Source organism: Ornithodoros turicata, chromosome 1, assembly GCF_037126465.1.
Source record: "Ornithodoros turicata isolate Travis chromosome 1, ASM3712646v1, whole genome shotgun sequence".
NCBI classification, from domain to species: Eukaryota; Metazoa; Arthropoda; class Arachnida; order Ixodida; family Argasidae; genus Ornithodoros; species Ornithodoros turicata.
The window spans coordinates 12,012,746-12,029,280 of NC_088201.1; the positions used below are offsets into that span (position 1 = coordinate 12,012,746).

Consider the following 16,535-nt stretch of genomic DNA (forward strand, 5'->3'; position numbering starts at 1 on the left):
ACATGAACTGGTTGACAAGCCCCCGTGGCTCACATGAACAGTCAAAAAAACACAGTTCGACTGGCATCGTCAACAACATTCTCCGTTACTTTGTTACACGTTGTGATATTCGCCACACACTATTAACTTGAGCTAAGGTTATCTCACGCTAAACAACAACAGCCTGCCTGTACAGCCTCATGCAGGTGAAGCCCACTCTCGCGGTGGTGTAATTCATATTCGTGGAATAATCGAATATTTGGAAAACAGAATACTAGATATTCGATTTGCAAACCGAATACTTCGAGTGATTCATATTCGAATCGAATTCGAGAACTCGAATATTCGCACACCCCTATAGTATCCGTTCTTGTACAGGAGCTTATCCATGCGAATCGAGACAAGATCTACACTCCGTGCCCCTTCTTGGCCTCAAAATGACTGTCGACTTGGACAGCGCTCGCGTGAGCTCCTCTCCTAACGACACGTTTCCGGTATCCCCTCCCTAGAAGGGATTTCTTTTCTGGCGGACTCCTCTTCCAGTTTCGCAACGTTTACGTGCGAATTGCAATATAGCTATCCATATTCCATTGGCTAATTTGGCGACCTTGCTATATCAGAGACACAGAGAGGATCAGAGGAGGTACTACATGTAGAGGAGTCAATAACAACAACATGAAGAAATCTCGGGTTCAGTGATGACAATGATTGCTAGATAAAACAGACAAGCTGGTGGGCAAGATGTGTGAGGTCCTAGGAAGCACAATGTACTGAAAGTCGAGTGCAATGGGGGTGGACGGGTAGATGGAAGGCCTTGAACAGATCCGTGAAACTAAAGAACGTTGACAAGACACATACCGTCCACCCCTGTTGCACTCGACTTTCAGTACATTGTGCTGCTTGGGGTGGAAAGCTTGGGCTTGGGCAGGAAAATTAGACACACTGATGACACAACGATATCTTGCTGTCGTTCACCCAAGATACCAAAAAAGGAAAGTGTCCGCAGCACTACACGTGAGCGTTCGCAGAACCTGTTCATGACCGGTGTAAGACACAGTGGCGGACTCGGGGGGAGGGGGACCGTCCCCCCAAAAAAAAACATCATTTTATACACGGGATTTCCTTCTCTCCCCTCCCCGCTACGCGCTCCCACAAATACCCCCCCACACACACACAAAAAAAAAAAAAAAACAGTCGCATTCCTCAAATATCACCGTACTGACAAGAAGTCGCTTGCTCAATCATGCGTGCGTCAGAACAAAGGGAAAGGCTTGCAACCAGGGTGTCGAACCGAAACGTTTTTCGTTCCGGTTTTCGTTCCGGTTACATCATAAACGATCCGGTACCGGTTCGGCTCCGGAGCAAAAAAATAACGGTTCATACCGGTTTTTGAACCGGTTCCGCTTCCGCTAGGAATATTCATCCCCACAAAAAAAAAACAATGTTACAAAATGTAAACCCGTTTATTCCGCATACATGGTATTTAATATTAATAGACAGCTGTGAAATTGGTAGCTCCTGGTTCCTGTAGGTTACTGTCTGTTCAAATGGGCTTTCTCCTTTCTTGAAGTGCATGCTACAAACGGACTTGTTTGTCGTGATGTCTTACATAAAGTACTTTCTTGCTGGGTTGGAGCGATCGCTTCCCATCCAAATATCTGTTGCTACTGTCTAGCCAGCAAGCACCACCGCACGAGTACGACGCAAATCGAGGAACACCTTCACTCACAAAAGCGCTCGACGGCTTCGTTTTATTGTCTCCGTGTCCTGTCCACAAAAGAGTTGCCACTTCGCACAGGCTTGCCCTCGCGTATACGTAAATGCATTCAACATAGCTGCTCTCACACAAGGAACGCGTTGCGCGACATTACCGATAAAGAAGCCGTTATGCAGCCCCCTTGGGTCGCTGTTTAGTTGAGGAGAGTTTGGGGGGATCAAATTAAAACTAGCACTACGGCACATTGCTAGAGAGTCACATGCACCTCTAAGTCTGTGTGCGTGCTCGAACGATAAGCCATTACAAAGGGAGCCTAAGGGTCATACCGACATACATTCTACCGTAACCGTAACCCTCGTACAGTATCCATGACATGACTTCAGAGCACACGTCGTCTGTTTCATTCGCCTATCCGGAGTCCAAACCGGCGAAGTTTTTTCTTGGACCGAAAACCGTTAAATATATTTTTCGGTTTCCCTCCTGAGCGAAAAAAACGTATACGGTTTCGATTCCGTTCCGGTTCGCACCAAAATAGCGGTTTTTTTCGGTTTTCGGTTCCGGTTTTCGGTTCGCTCCGACACCCTGCTTGCAACAGGAGTCCGTGCTCATAACTCTCGCAGCTCACAGGCAGTCCCCTAAACTTTGCCCGAAGCGCTGGGAAAACCGAAACCGTGTTTGTGCTCCGTCTTTTGCAATCGAAACCTGAGGAAACCCCAAGATAAGGCGTGAATATATGTGCCACTCAAGTTCCTGCTTTGATAGCTGCACATGTCGTCGTTTCAGACGCTGCTTCACACAGTGACACGCAGCTAGACCGTCCTTCCAACGTAAGTTACACTTTTGACATACTTACCAACCACTATTACTTTAACTAAACGTCGGCAAAAAAAATGCACGTTGCGCTTGAAAAAGGCGTATTGAAGTTCTTGCTGTAAATGAAACAAGAAGTTTCTTCGTGGTGTATTGGGGATGGCTCCAATCTTTCATCAGGTGCGTTGCGTCGTCTGCCAGTGTTTCTTGGGCGCACTAGGCATTTGTCGTGATATGGAGACAATGCTATCCAAATAGAGAAAGGAATTAAGCAGATTAAGCATGCATTAAGAGTTATAAGCAGAAGTGCTCACATTCTGACCCCCTGAAGCTGTAAAAAATATCTCGTGCATGATGATTCAAAACTGTATGCGCATTAGACATCGTACCCTTATTGAGTTCGCTTATACTGCGTGTAAAGGGAAGTAAAATGACCTCCATAACCCCCACAAAAGAAATGGAGCTGCAGACGTCCGATGGGGCAGCCACCCTGCACCAGCACTCCGTCCAGCTTATGTACTGCTGCTGCTGCTAAAAGGAAGTTGAAATGGGGAGACATCAGAATACTCCGCATCCCTCCCCAGCGGGCAATTACACCAGAACCCCCTTTTCTTTTTCTTTTTCTTTTTTTCATTATCGTTGTCGAACTTAGCTTTCACTAAAGATGTTAAGGAGCCACACTGTTCGCGTTAGCTGTGTACAACGTGGACAGATACGAGATGACGAATATTGATGTTACTGAACGTACATGCGACAGGGCATACTAATTGTTGGAAATCTACACAGTCTAGAAATGGCCGTCACTGCATCTATACTGGTGGTACTCATCGTTGCCTCCAGTACTTTATGCGCACCAACGGTCGAGCAGTCCCTGACAAATATAGAACAGTCCGTTGCGGATCTGAGAAAGACCCTTCTGAGCGGTAAGACATATAGATAAGCGTACGTTATTATTATCTATATTTATTCGGGTGGTTCGACAAGTGACTGCAGATACGAGTGAAATACGAGAAAAACTTCTTCTGACCTTCCAGGCCGTCCAAGAGATTGCGCCGATCTTTATATCTCTGGCCAGAACCACAGTGGTGTCTTCAACATCTTTCCTTACGAAGGATCAAAGCCGGCTATTGCAACTTACTGCGATATGGAATCAGACGGAGGTGGTTGGACGGTGAGTTTTGAAGCTCGTTGCCGTGGATGATGCTGAAACTACGTCTACTAAAAAGTAGAGCAACAAGTCTCGAATGTGGGAGGGGAGCGACATCAGTGAGTGCATGTTGACTACGTTAACATCCTAGAAGTCTTGCCACTGCCATTAACTCGACCTAGAAATATGTGAAACATATATTGATGCATAGCTTGAAATTCGAGCCGTTCGCAAAGTAGGGCACGCGCGTATGGTTAGGTGTGCGATCGCTATGGCCGACCCGTAAAGTCTTTAAGGCTTCAGTTTCGTCTGGACCAAGTGCGTCAAGAACGCTGCGTTTTCATGGGCTCCAAAAGACCGCTCTGAAGGCTCATCCCACACCTTCTGCCCAGATCAAGGCTCTGCCCCTGGTCCTCCTTGGCCTCCGGTCTGTCTGCAAACCCGACCACGGCTGAGCTCCATCCGAGCTGCATGGCGTACTCCTGGCCCCATCTTTTCCCTCCGTCCTCCCCGACGCTCAGAACTATGTCAGCCGCCTCCGCGCCCGCAAACGTCCCCGGCCCTTTTCGTCCACACCAGCACATTCACCCATGTCTTCTCGAAACGGCTTTGCCCTTAGAAGTTAGATACTTTGTAACCTCGGTGATTTCTGAACGTTGCTGTGCTCCAATTTGCTTCTGCAGGCTGGTGACGCTCTTCTATATTTACGACAAAGAAACATGTTTTTTGGGTTACAATTGCAAATTGCATTAGTCACATATCGTACATGTTTTACATTTCTTTAGGTTTTTCAACGGCGCGGGCAGTTTGGAAATACAGTGTACGACTTCTATCGAGATTGGAAGGCTTACAAAAATGGTTTCGGGGACCCAGCAAAAGAATTCTGGCTAGGTATGGTAAGCAGATCAGAATATGAATGCTTGCAAAGTTTACTCGGTCACTGTTTCCGTCCATGAGCTGAGAGCGAAGGTGCTCTTTAAATACATAAGTAAACGCAGCATAAGATGCACGATCTCACAGTCCAATTGGCGTATTGCGCAATTTGACAGGAAATGACCTGATCCACGTCATGACATCTAACAAGGCAATGTCACTCCGTATCGTACTCACGAATCGCACGGGAGAGACTTTCGCAGCGGACTACGCTTCCTTCAAAATTGCTGGTGAAAAGGAACAGTACAAGCTCATAGTCAGCGGGTACACGGGAGCAAAAGGTAAATCTAAAGAACGTAGTACAGTTTCAAGGCTTTCTACCCACATGCAAGCCATCTTCCGCCGTTCGCTTCAAAATTTTTGCGCATGTATTCTTCCCAGGTTATGATGCATTCAGTCAAGCAAACGGATCCAGGTTCAGCACGTTTGACAGGGACTACGACATGAGCCGTGACAGCAACTGTGCCGTTACATACAGGGGAGCCTGGTGGTACACGAGCTGTCACGTGGCAAATCTCAATGGCCTCAACCTCGCCGGGGCCCACGCGAGCTTCGCTGACGGCATCGAATGGTCAATCAGAGGCGGCATAGGAAGCCTATATCATTACTCCTTCCCGCAGGTAGAAATGAAAATCAGAGAGAGAAGCTTTGGAACTTTGGCTGCTGGAACTGCAGACGCATAAAAAAAGAAATCTCACTCAATCGGCATGCGCTTCGTTACACGTTTATGAATAAATTCTAAACTCTAAACGCTGTACCTTTAAAAAAAAACCTTTTATAGGTACAATTTTGCAAAAATGTACCTTGGCGTAGGAGGCCTCTATCATTATTCCTATCCCCAGGTAGAGATGCAAGCTTTGGAACTTTGGCTGCTAGAATAAATTGAAATAAAGGATGGATAAATTCTTGATGCCTCAGTCACAAGTCCTAAAAGAACTCTGTACCTTGTGAGCTTATTTTCGACACCTTTAGCTCAACGCTATCGCCGCGATGCCAAACATTACTTCACCCAGGCTCAATGTACCGTACAGCGCACGTCTTCAAACTGAGCAGGCGTGACTTTCCGAACTGCAGTGAGTGTGACGTTGTAGAGGACGTATAGAACATATCCTTCCCAGTTGTCGGAAATACGTTCATACTCGAAGAGTTTTAGAGGCGAGCGTGCCTCGTGTGAACTCCCGAGCCTTTGACATCGCGAAACTGTTAGCTCCTCAGTCGTCCGATAAGGCGCTGAGGGCACTTGAAGATTTTCTACGAACAACCGGGCTTATGGACATTCTATGACTTCCTTAATGTGTGCTGTGTATACCCCCAGCGCTTTCGACATTTTACACTGACTTGGCTGAAACTTTTGAACTACATGTTGAACCCCATCACATTAACTCGTTCATTCGTTTGTATTTTCTGTGTGCAAGCGTCTTGGGGTAGCCAGTTCGACTTTGTCGTGACTCACATGGCCATGTTTTTCTTTATCACATCACCATCACCAGTTCATCCAGATTCATGGGGTGAGGGGCAGTCATCATTACAGCTATGTCCAGGGTTGTTAAGTAACTTAGTAAAAGTATCTGAGTACTTAGAGTACTTAGATACTTTTTGTGTATCTTGAGGAAATATTAGGTACATTTTCAAACACGCACTTCTAACTGTAACTTAATTACTTTTTCACTAACTTGTATCTGTCTTTTCGAGTATATTTTGAGTAAAAACGAGAAACACCGTCGCCGAGCAGGAGGTGGCGCGAAGCGTGCGCCGTCACAAGGGATCCTGCATGCGCGTGAGAAGCAGCAGAAACCCGTCGAGGCTCCCTAGCCGACACCAGGCACGAGCTCCACTCTTCCTCGCCCTTGCTGCACGTGCTCACGCCCCCGCACTCGCAAGTGACATTCCTTGTTTCTCGCCACTCTCTTGGCAGCCTTGGCGGTAGTGAAGAGAATGGCCGAGTTTGAAGGCGTCGACGCCACCTCGGGCGCGGACGCCGTCTGTGAGGCTGTTACGACGAGTAGCCCGAGCAAAGTTGCCTCCGTTCTTGTCAGAGGTACCGTGGCCACAATACCAAGAGCACTTTAAAGTCATCAGAACGAAGGAGAACGGAAATTTTGGGCTGAAATGTCTCCGCTGTGAGCCGAAGACGAAGCTTCTAAGCGTTTCACCTGTCCCTGTCTCGGTTACCTCCAGTTTAGGCGTTCCTTTCAATATTTTGCCTGCGATTACGTACGATTACCCAAAAAGGGATGTCTCTGTGGCTCTAGAGTGACACCTATTATGAGCCAAAGGCGAAAGATATGGTCTGCGTGCAGAATTGCAAAAAGTAACTCCACCCGTACTCGGATACTTTTCCAAGGTATTTATCACTGTATCTCAGTATATTTTCCTGACAGTAACTCTAACTGTAACTTAGTTACTTTTGAAAAGTAACTTTAACAATCCTGGCTATGTCGTAAAGAAAAACAATTACGGGGTGGCGCAAAAACTTTTTTTTTGGGGGGGGGGGATCTTGATAAATCCCTGAATATACCTGATGAGGTCCCCCTGATTGCTTTCGAGGGAGTGTGAGAACGTTGCAGAATGTATTGTGAATGGACGGCTTTCTGCATAAGGAAGTGGAAACATGGTGCATCTCAATTTATTTACAAGTTTGAGTTTGAATGTAAAAAAAAAAAATAATTTCGTATTACGCTGACCTGGTTCCCAGGACTGTTTGGGGCAACCCAACATCAGCGACATCCAAAAGAGATCGAACAGGAGAGATGACATTTCGTGAAATGAAATCAGCCAGTACATGCTGGGTTCGCAAAGAACTGTTTGTTTCCCGAAAGAAAATCTGCGAATTCCTTCTCTAAACACTCTAACCCCCATGCACCACTGTGCAACCATTGTGCACTACCACTGCTATAGGAAGGCTTGCTATCCAAACGTGACAACCGATTTCTGATCCCGAAAGGACACAAACTGGCAGGGTTACATGTCGGGATAGAAAGTTGAAAGAGGGACTGACAGATGTCCGATAGGACGCGTGACACGCCATGCGGCATCTCTATGGACTGAGGCCTGTTAGCAGTAATCACGCGCACTCAGATAGTTCCTCTGCTGCAGCACAGCGGAGCAATGCAACTTGAATTATTATTCGCAGCTTTGATGCTAGTGACATGACCTTGACCGTGGCACTTTAGAGGAGAGGTGTACACGAGTCTTTGTATAATTTTATTTCATTTCCTCCAGAAGCACAGCGGAGCAATGTAATTTGAATTACAGTTTACCGCTTTAGTGGCAGCGGTACAACCACCGGCATACTCCAGTTTAAGGGTCGGTGCACACGCTTTTGGAAATTTTATTTAACTTCTTCCAGAAGCACAGCGGAGCAATGTAATTTCAATTACAGTTTGCCGCTTTAGTGGCAGCGGTACAACCACCGGCATCAGAGGCGTTGCACGCGAGTTTGTTGAGAATTTTTAATTTTATTTAAAGGGTCAAAAAATTGCAAAAATTTCGCGACAGGAAAGGTGCCGCTACTTTGACACTGACACAAACAGGATTCACCGGCTGTGCCCGAAATTTGTAAGCGATAGAAACCGCAATTTATGATTAGCCTCTCCCTGTCTAAGGGGAAGCGCGGTAATTCAGAAAAAGCAGCAGCAGAGCGTTTAAACTGGGGGAACGCCCTTGTATCACGGGGGCAAAGAGATTAGCGACGACTTAAGCTATGCCCTTCTACTGGGATTGTACCTGAGGCGACCGCAAACTTCAGAAAAGACGGCAACATAGCCCTTTAAAGTGGATGAAACCCCTTGTATCGTGGTGCCAGAGGCATATTAGCGACGACTTATGCTATGCCCTTCTACTGGGATTGCAACTGAGGCGACCGCAAACTTCAGAAAACACGGCAACAGAGCCCGTGCTGCAGCCCATTTCAGCAACTTTGGCTATGAGCGGCGTACAGATGTGGAGAGATGGAGAGAGGACAGCAGGAAGGAGTGGGGGACAGGGGGGTTAGTATGCGTCTTGTGCCGACTTCAGGGGGAACTGTGCCGACATTCTTCGAAGCCCTGGGAAAACCTCAGCCCTCTTCGGAAAACCCTGGGAAAACCTCAGGCAGCACAGCCGGTGGTAGGATTCGAACCCTCCACCTCCCAGTCTTCAGCACGACATTGGCTACCACCAACGAGACGGACGCCATAAGCCGTTCGGCCATGCCGCTGGTTGCTTGCGTGGCATATGAGAGTGAAGGGTCGTGCTGAAGACTGGGAGATGGTGGGTTCGAATACTACCACGGACTGTGCTGTCTGAGGTTTTCCCTGGGTTTTCCGGTAGACTTTCCAGACGAATGTCGGCACAATTCCTTTTGAAGTCGGCCCAGGACGCATATGAACCCCATTGTCCCCAGACCCTCGCTTTGGAGGGGGGGGGGACACGGGGACAATTTCTTTGTTGAAACGCGTAACTGGGGAGGGGAGAGGGGAAAACTAATGTTATAACATAACGTTTTGGGGGCGTTTGCCCAGTCGCCCCTCCCCCCCCCCCTGGATCCGCCACTGACTGTCCCCCACTCGTTTTTGCTGTTCTCTCTCTCCATTTGCCCAGGTCTGTACGCCGCTCATAGCCACAGTTGCTTCGCGACGCTTACGCGGGGAAAAAAGGGGCGCAGAGAGGCGCAGAGGAGCTACTACACGTAGAGGAGTCAACAAGAACACGTAAAGATGCTTACGATCAGTGATTTTGTGTACAAAACGCGGAACGCAAATGACATGATTGCTAGATAAAACAGCATAACCGCAGGCAGTGGCGTATCTAGGGTGTGGCAGGTGTGGACAGGTGCCATGGGCGCCAGGTGAACAGGGGCGCCATTATGTGGTAGGGTGTGAATGTGCCAGGTCGGGCACTCAACCTCGCACATTCATAAATGATCTAAAACACCCCCATTAGAGAGGTCGTACCGTGAAACCTAGTGCGGACCACACGAAAACGCATCCCCAAGGACATCATGTTAACCATGTTGCCATGGGCGCAGGTAGCTCTAGATACGCCACTGACCGCAGGCAAGCTGGTGAACAAGATCTATGAGGAGGAGACGCTTGGGCACGAAAATTAGACAGAACGACACGACGATATCTTACTGTCGTTCACCCAAGAGACTAAAAGGAAGGTGTCGAGAGCACTACACGTGAGCGTGCAGGGCCCGGGCTCAACCTGTTCAAGACCGATTTGAGACGGCAGAAGTTTAAAGGAGCAGTCTAAGACCGAGAAAACAAAAATTAGTTTTTGATCGTGATCGTGAAAAAAACATCATTTTATACACGGGATTTCCTTCTCTCCCCTCCCCGCTACGCGCTCCCACAAAAAACGCCCCCCCCCCCACACACACAAACAGTCGCATTCCTCAAATATCACCGTACTGACTGACAAGAAGTCGCTTGCTCAATCATGCGTGCGTCAGAACAAAGGGAAAGGCTTGCAACATGGGCCCTTGCTCATAACTCTCGCAGCTCACAGGCAGTCCCCTAAACTTTGCCCGAAGTGCTGGGAAAACCGAAACAGTGTTTATTCTCCGTCATTTGCAATCGAAACCTGAGGAAACCCCAAGATAAGGCGTGAATATATGTGCCACTCAAGCTCCTGCTTTGATAGCTGCACGTGTCGTCGTTTCAGACGCTGCTTCACACAGTGACACGCTGCTAGACCGTCCTTCCAACGTAAGTTACACTTTTGACATACTTACCAACCACTATTACTTTAACTAAACGTCGGCAAACAAAACGCACGTTGCACTTGAAAAAGGCGTCTTGAAGTTCTCGCTGTAAATGAAACAAGAAGTTTCTTCGTGGTGTATTGGGGATGGCTCGAATCTTTCATCAGGTGCGTTGCGTCGTCTGCCAGTGTTTCTTGGGCGCACTAGGCATTTGTCGTGATATGGAGATAATGCTATCCAAATAGAGAAAGGAATTAAGCAGATTAAGCATGCATTAAGAGTTAAGCAGAAGTGCTCACATTCTGACCCCCTGAAGCTGTAAAAAATATCTCGTGCATGATGATTCAAAACTGTATGCGCATTAGACATCGTACCCTTATTGAGTTCGCTTATACTGCGTGTAAAAGGAAGTAAAATGATCCCATAATCCCCATAAAAGAAATAGAGCTGCAGACGCCCGATAGGGCAGCCACCCTGCATCAGCACTCCATCCAGCTTATGTACTGCTGCTGCTGCTAAAAGGAAGTTGAAATGGGGAGACGTCAGAATATTCCGCACCCCTCCCCAGCGGGCAATTACACCAGAACCCCCTTTTCTTTTCTTTTTTTTTTTTTTTTTGATTATCGTTATCGAACTTAGCTTTCACTAAATATGTTAAGGAGCCACACTGTTCGTGTTAGCTGTGTACAACGTGGACAGATACGAGATGACGAATATTGATGTTACTGAACGTACATGCGACAGAGCATACTAATTGTTGGAAACCTACACAGTCTAGAAATGGCCGTCACTGCATCTACATTGGTGGTACTCATCGTTGCCTCCAGTGCTTTATGCGCACCAACGGTCGAGCAGTCCCTGACAAATATAGAACAGTCCGTTGCGGATCTGAGAAAGGCCCTTCTGAGCGGTAAGACATATAGATAAGCGTACGTTATTATTATCTATATTTATTCGGGTGGTTCGACAAGTGACTGCAGATACGAGTGAAATACGAGAAAAACTTCTTGTGACCTTCCAGGCCGTCCAAGAGATTGCGCCGATCTTTATATCTCAGGCCAGAACCACAGTGGTGTCTTCAACATCTTTCCTTACGAAGGATCAAAGCCGGCTATTGCAACTTACTGCGATATGGAATCAGACGGAGGTGGTTGGACGGTGAGTTTTGAAGCTCGTTGCCGTGGATGATGCAGAAACTACGTCTTCTAAAAGGTAGAGCAACAAGTCTCGAATGTGGGAGGGGAGCGACATCAGTGAGTGCATGGTGACTACGTTAACATCCTAGAAGTCTTGCCACTGCCATTAACTCGACCTAGAAATATGTGAAACATATATTGATGCATACCTTGAAATCAGAGCCGTTCGCAAAGTAGGACACGCGCGTATGATTAGGTGTGCGATCGCTATGGCCGACCCGTAAAGTCTTTAAGGCTTCAGTTTCGTCTGGACCAAGTGCGTCAAGAACGCTGCGTTTTCATGGGCTCCAAAAGACCGCTCTGAAGGCTCATCCCACACCTTCTGCCCAGATCAAGGCTCTGCCCGTGGTCCTCCTTGTCCTCCGGTCTGTCTGCAAACTCGGCCACGGCTGAGCTCCATCCGAGCTGCCTGGCGTACTCCTGGCCCCATCTTTTCCCTCCGTCCTCCCCGACGCTCGGAACTATGTCAGCCGGCTCCGCGCCATTTTCCGCGCCCGCACGCGGCCAGTTTCGTCCACACCAGCACATTCACCCATGTCTTCTCGAAACGGCTTTGCCCTTAGAAGTTAGATACTTTGTAACCTCGATTATTTCTGAACGTTGCTGTGCTCCAATTTGCTTCTGCAGGCTGGTGATGTTCTTCTATATTTACGACAAAGAAACATGTTTTTTGGGTTTCAGTTGCAAGTTGCATTAGTCACATATCGTACATGTTTTACATTTCTTTAGGTTTTTCAACGGCGCGGGCAGTTTGGAAATCCAGTGTACGACTTCTATCGAGATTGGAAGGCTTACAAAAATGGTTTCGGGGACCCAGCAAAAGAATTCTGGCTAGGTATGGTAAGCAGATCAGAAGATGAATGCTTGCAAAGTTTACTCGGTCACTGTTTCCGTCCATGAGCTGAGAGCGAAGGTGCTCTTTAAATACATAAGTAAACGCAGCATAAGATGCACGATCTCACAGTCCAATTGGCGTATTGCGCAATTTGACAGGAAATCAGCTGATCCACGTCATGACATCTAACAAGGCAACGTCACTCCGGATCGTACTCACGAATCGCACGGGAGAGACTTTCACGGCGGACTACGCTCTCTTCAAAATTGCTGGTGAAAATGAACTGTACAAGCTCATAGTCAGCGGGTACACGGGAGCAAAAGGTAAATCTAAAGAACGTAGTACAGTTTCAAGGCTTTCTACCCAGATGCGAGCAATCTTCCGCCGTTCGCTTCAAAATTTTTGGGCATGTATTCTTCCCAGGTTATGATGCATTCAGTCAAGCAAACGGATCCAGCTTCAGCACGTTTGACAAGGACAACGACATGAACCCTGACGGCAACTGTGCCGTTACATACAGGGGAGCCTGGTGGTACACGCGCTGTCACGTGGCAAATCTCAATGGACTCAACCTCGCCGGGGCCCACGCCAGCTTCGCCGACGGCATCGAATGGTCAATCAGAGGCGGCGTAGGAGGCCTCTATCATTATTCCTATCCCCAGGTAGAAATGAAGATGAGAGATGCAAGCTTTGAAACTTTGACTGCTAGAATAAATTGAAATAAAGGATGGATAAATTATTGATGCCTCAGTCACAAGTCCTAAAATAACTCTGTGTTTCAAACTCGACCACTAGTTGCGAACTTTTTGTCAACAGCTTTAGCTCAACGCTATTGCCGCAATGCCAAACAGTACTTCATCCAAACTCAATGTACCGTACAGGGCACGTCTCACTTCTGGGCACGTCTGGGCATGTCTCTTCAAACTGGGCAGGCGTGACTCTCCGAACTGCAGTGAGTGTGGCGTTGTATAGAGGACGTAGAACCATCCTTCTCAGGTGTCGGAAATACGTTGATTGATATTCCAAGGGTTTTAGAGGCGAGCCTGTCTCGTGTGGACTCCCGAGCCTTCGACATCGCGAAACTGTTAGGTCCTCAGTCGTCCGACAAGGCGCCGAGGGCAATTGAAGATTTCCTACGTACAACCGGGCTTATGGACATTCTATGAGTCGCTCAATATGTGCTGTGTGTGCCCCCAGCGATTCCGACATTTTACACTCACTTTGTTGAAACTTTTGAACTACATGTTGAACCCCATCACATTAACTCGTTCATCCGTTTGTATTTTCTGCGTGCAAGCGTCCTGGGGTAGCCAGTTCGACTTTGTCGTGACTCACATGGCCATGTTTTCCTTTATCACATCACCATCACCAGTTCATCCAGATTCGCAAACATCGGGCTGTAGCAAAAACATGGGGGGAGGGGCGGTCATCATTACAGCTATGTCTAGGGTTGTTAAGCAACTTAGTAAAAGTATCTGAGTACTTAGAGTACTTAGATACTTTTTGTGTATCTTGAGGAAATATTAGATACATTTTCAAACACGCACTTCTAACTGTAACTTAATTACTTTTTCAGAAACTTGTATCTGTCGTTTCGAGTATATTTTGAGTAAAAACGACGAAACACCGTCGCCGAGCAGGAGGTGGCGCGAAGCGTGCGCCGTCACAAGGGATCCTGCATGCGCGTGAGAAGCAGCAGAAACCCGTCGAGGCTCCCTAGCCGACACCAGGCACGAGCTCCACTCTTCCTCGCCCTTGCTGCACGTGCTCACGCCCTCGCACTCGCAAGTGACATTCCTTGTTCCTCGCCACTCTCTTGGCAGCCTTGGCGGTAGTGAAGAGAATGGCCGAGTTTGAAGGCGTCGACGCCACCTCAGGCGCGGACGCCGTCTGTGAGGCTGTTACGACGAGTAGCCCGAACAAAGTTGCCTCCGTTCTGTCAGAGGTACCGTGGCCAGAATACCAAGAGCACTTTAAAGTCATCAGAACGAAGGAGAACGGAAATTTTGGGCTGAAATGTCTCCGCTGTGAGCCGAAAACGAAGCTTCTAAGCGTTACACCTGTCCCTGTCTCGGTTACCCCCAGTTTAGGCGTTCCTTTCAATATTTTCCCTGCGATTACGTACGATTACCCAAAAAGGGATGTCTCTGTGGCTCTAGTGACACCTATTATGAGCCAAAGGCGAAAGATATGGTCTGCGTGCAGAATTGCAAAAAGTAACCCCACTCGTACTCGGATACCTTTCCAAGGTATTTATCACTGTATCTCAGTATATTTTCCTGTCAGTAACTCTAACTGTAACTTAATTACTTTTGAAGCTGAATATCTGTAACTTAGTTACTTTTGAAAAGTAACTGAGGCGACCCCAAACTTCAGAGAAGAGGGCAACAGAGCCCTTTAAAGTGGATGAAACCCCTTGTATCATGGTGCCAGAGGCATATTAGCGACGACTTATGCCCTTCGACTGGGATTGTAACTGAGGCGACCCCAAACTTCAGAGAAGACGGCAACAGAGCCCTTTAAAGTGGATGAAACCCCTTGTATCATGGTGCCAGAGGCATATTAGCGACGACTTATGCCCTTCGACTGGGATTGTAACTGAGGCGACCCCAAACTTCAGAGAAGACGGCAACAGAGCCCTTTAAAGTGGATGAAACCCCTTGTATCATGGTGCCAGAGGCATATTATAGCGACGACTTATGCCCTTCGACTGGGATTGTAACTGAGGCGACCCCAAACTTCAGAGAAGACGGCAACAGAGCCCTTTAAAGTGGATGAAACCCCTTGTATCATGGTGCCAGAGGCATATTATAGCGACGACTTATACCCTTCGACTGGGATTGTAACTGAGGCGACCCCAAACTTCAGAGAAGACGGCAACAGAGCCCTTTAAAGTGGATGAAACCCCTTGTATCATGGTGCCAGAGGCATATTAGCGACGACTTATGCCCTTCGACTGGGATTGTAACTGAGGCGACCCCAAACTTCAGAGAAGACGGCAACAGAGCCCTTTAAAGTGGATGAAACCCCTTTTATCATGGTGCCAGAGGCATATTAGCGACGACTTATGCCCTTCGACTGGGATTGTAACTGAGGCGACCCCAAACTTCAGAGAAGAGGGCAACAGAGCCCTTTAAAGTGGATGAAACCCCTTGTATCATGGTGCCAGAGGCATATTAGCGACGACTTATGCCCTTCGACTGGGATTGTAACTGAGGCGACCCCAAACTTCAGAGAAGAGGGCAACAGAGCCCTTTAAAGTGGATGAAACCCCTTGTATCATGGTGCCAGAGGCATATTAGCGACGACTTATGCCCTTCGACTGGGATTGTAACTGAGGCGACCCCAAACTTCAGAGAAGACGGCAACAGAGCCCTTTAAAGTGGATGAAACCCCTTGTATCATGGTGCCAGAGGCATATTAGCGACGACTTATGCCCTTCGACTGGGATTGTAACTGAGGCGACCCCAAACTTCAGAGAAGACGGCAACAGAGCCCTTTAAAGTGGATGAAACCCCTTGTATAATGGTGCCAGAGGCATATTATAGCGACGACTTATACCCTTCGACTGGGATTGTAACTGAGGCGACCCCAAACTTCAGAGAAGACGGCAACAGAGCCCTTTAAAGTGGATGAAACCCCTTGTATCATGGTGCCAGAGGCATATTAGCGACGACTTATGCCCTTCGACTGGGATTGTAACTGAGGCGACCCCAAACTTCAGAGAAGACGGCAACAGAGCCCTTTAAAGTGGATGAAACCCCTTTTATCATGGTGCCAGAGGCATATTAGCGACGACTTATGCCCTTCGACTGGGATTGTAACTGAGGCGACCCCAAACTTCAGAGAAGACGGCAACAGAGCCCTTTAAAGTGGATGAAACCCCTTTTATCATGGTGCCAGAGGCATATTGGCGACGACTTATGCCCTTCGACTGGGATTGTAACTGAGGCGACCCCAAACTTCAGAGAAGACGGCAACAGAGCCCTTTAAAGTGGATGAAACCCCTTGTATCATGGTGCCAGAGGCATATTAGCGACGACTTATGCCCTTCGACTGGGATTGTAACTGAGGCGACCCCAAACTTCAGGGAAGACGGCAACAGAGCCCTTTAAAGTGGATGAAACCCCTTTTATCATGGTGCCAGAGGCATATTAGCGACGACTTATGCCCTTCGACTGGGATTGTAACTGAGGCGACCCCAAACTTCAGAGAAGACGGCAACAGAGCCC

At 47.8% G+C, this 16,535-nt stretch overlaps 1 protein-coding gene across 1 annotated transcript; it reads left to right on the top strand.

Moving 5' to 3' along the window:
- The first annotated feature begins 2,413 nt into the window (after positions 1 to 2,413).
- On the top strand, positions 2,414 to 13,042 carry LOC135370754 (protein scabrous-like). The gene is made up of 11 exons (XM_064604975.1): positions 2,414 to 2,523; positions 3,293 to 3,429; positions 3,541 to 3,677; positions 4,439 to 4,544; positions 4,703 to 4,867; positions 4,968 to 5,268; positions 11,046 to 11,182; positions 11,294 to 11,430; positions 12,198 to 12,303; positions 12,462 to 12,626; positions 12,727 to 13,042. Exons 2-11 carry the CDS (start codon positions 3,300 to 3,302, stop codon positions 13,020 to 13,022), a joined length of 1,680 nt encoding a protein of 559 aa, XP_064461045.1. The 5' UTR covers positions 2,414 to 2,523; positions 3,293 to 3,299; the 3' UTR covers positions 13,023 to 13,042.
- Positions 13,043 to 16,535: the final 3,493 nt, after the last annotated feature.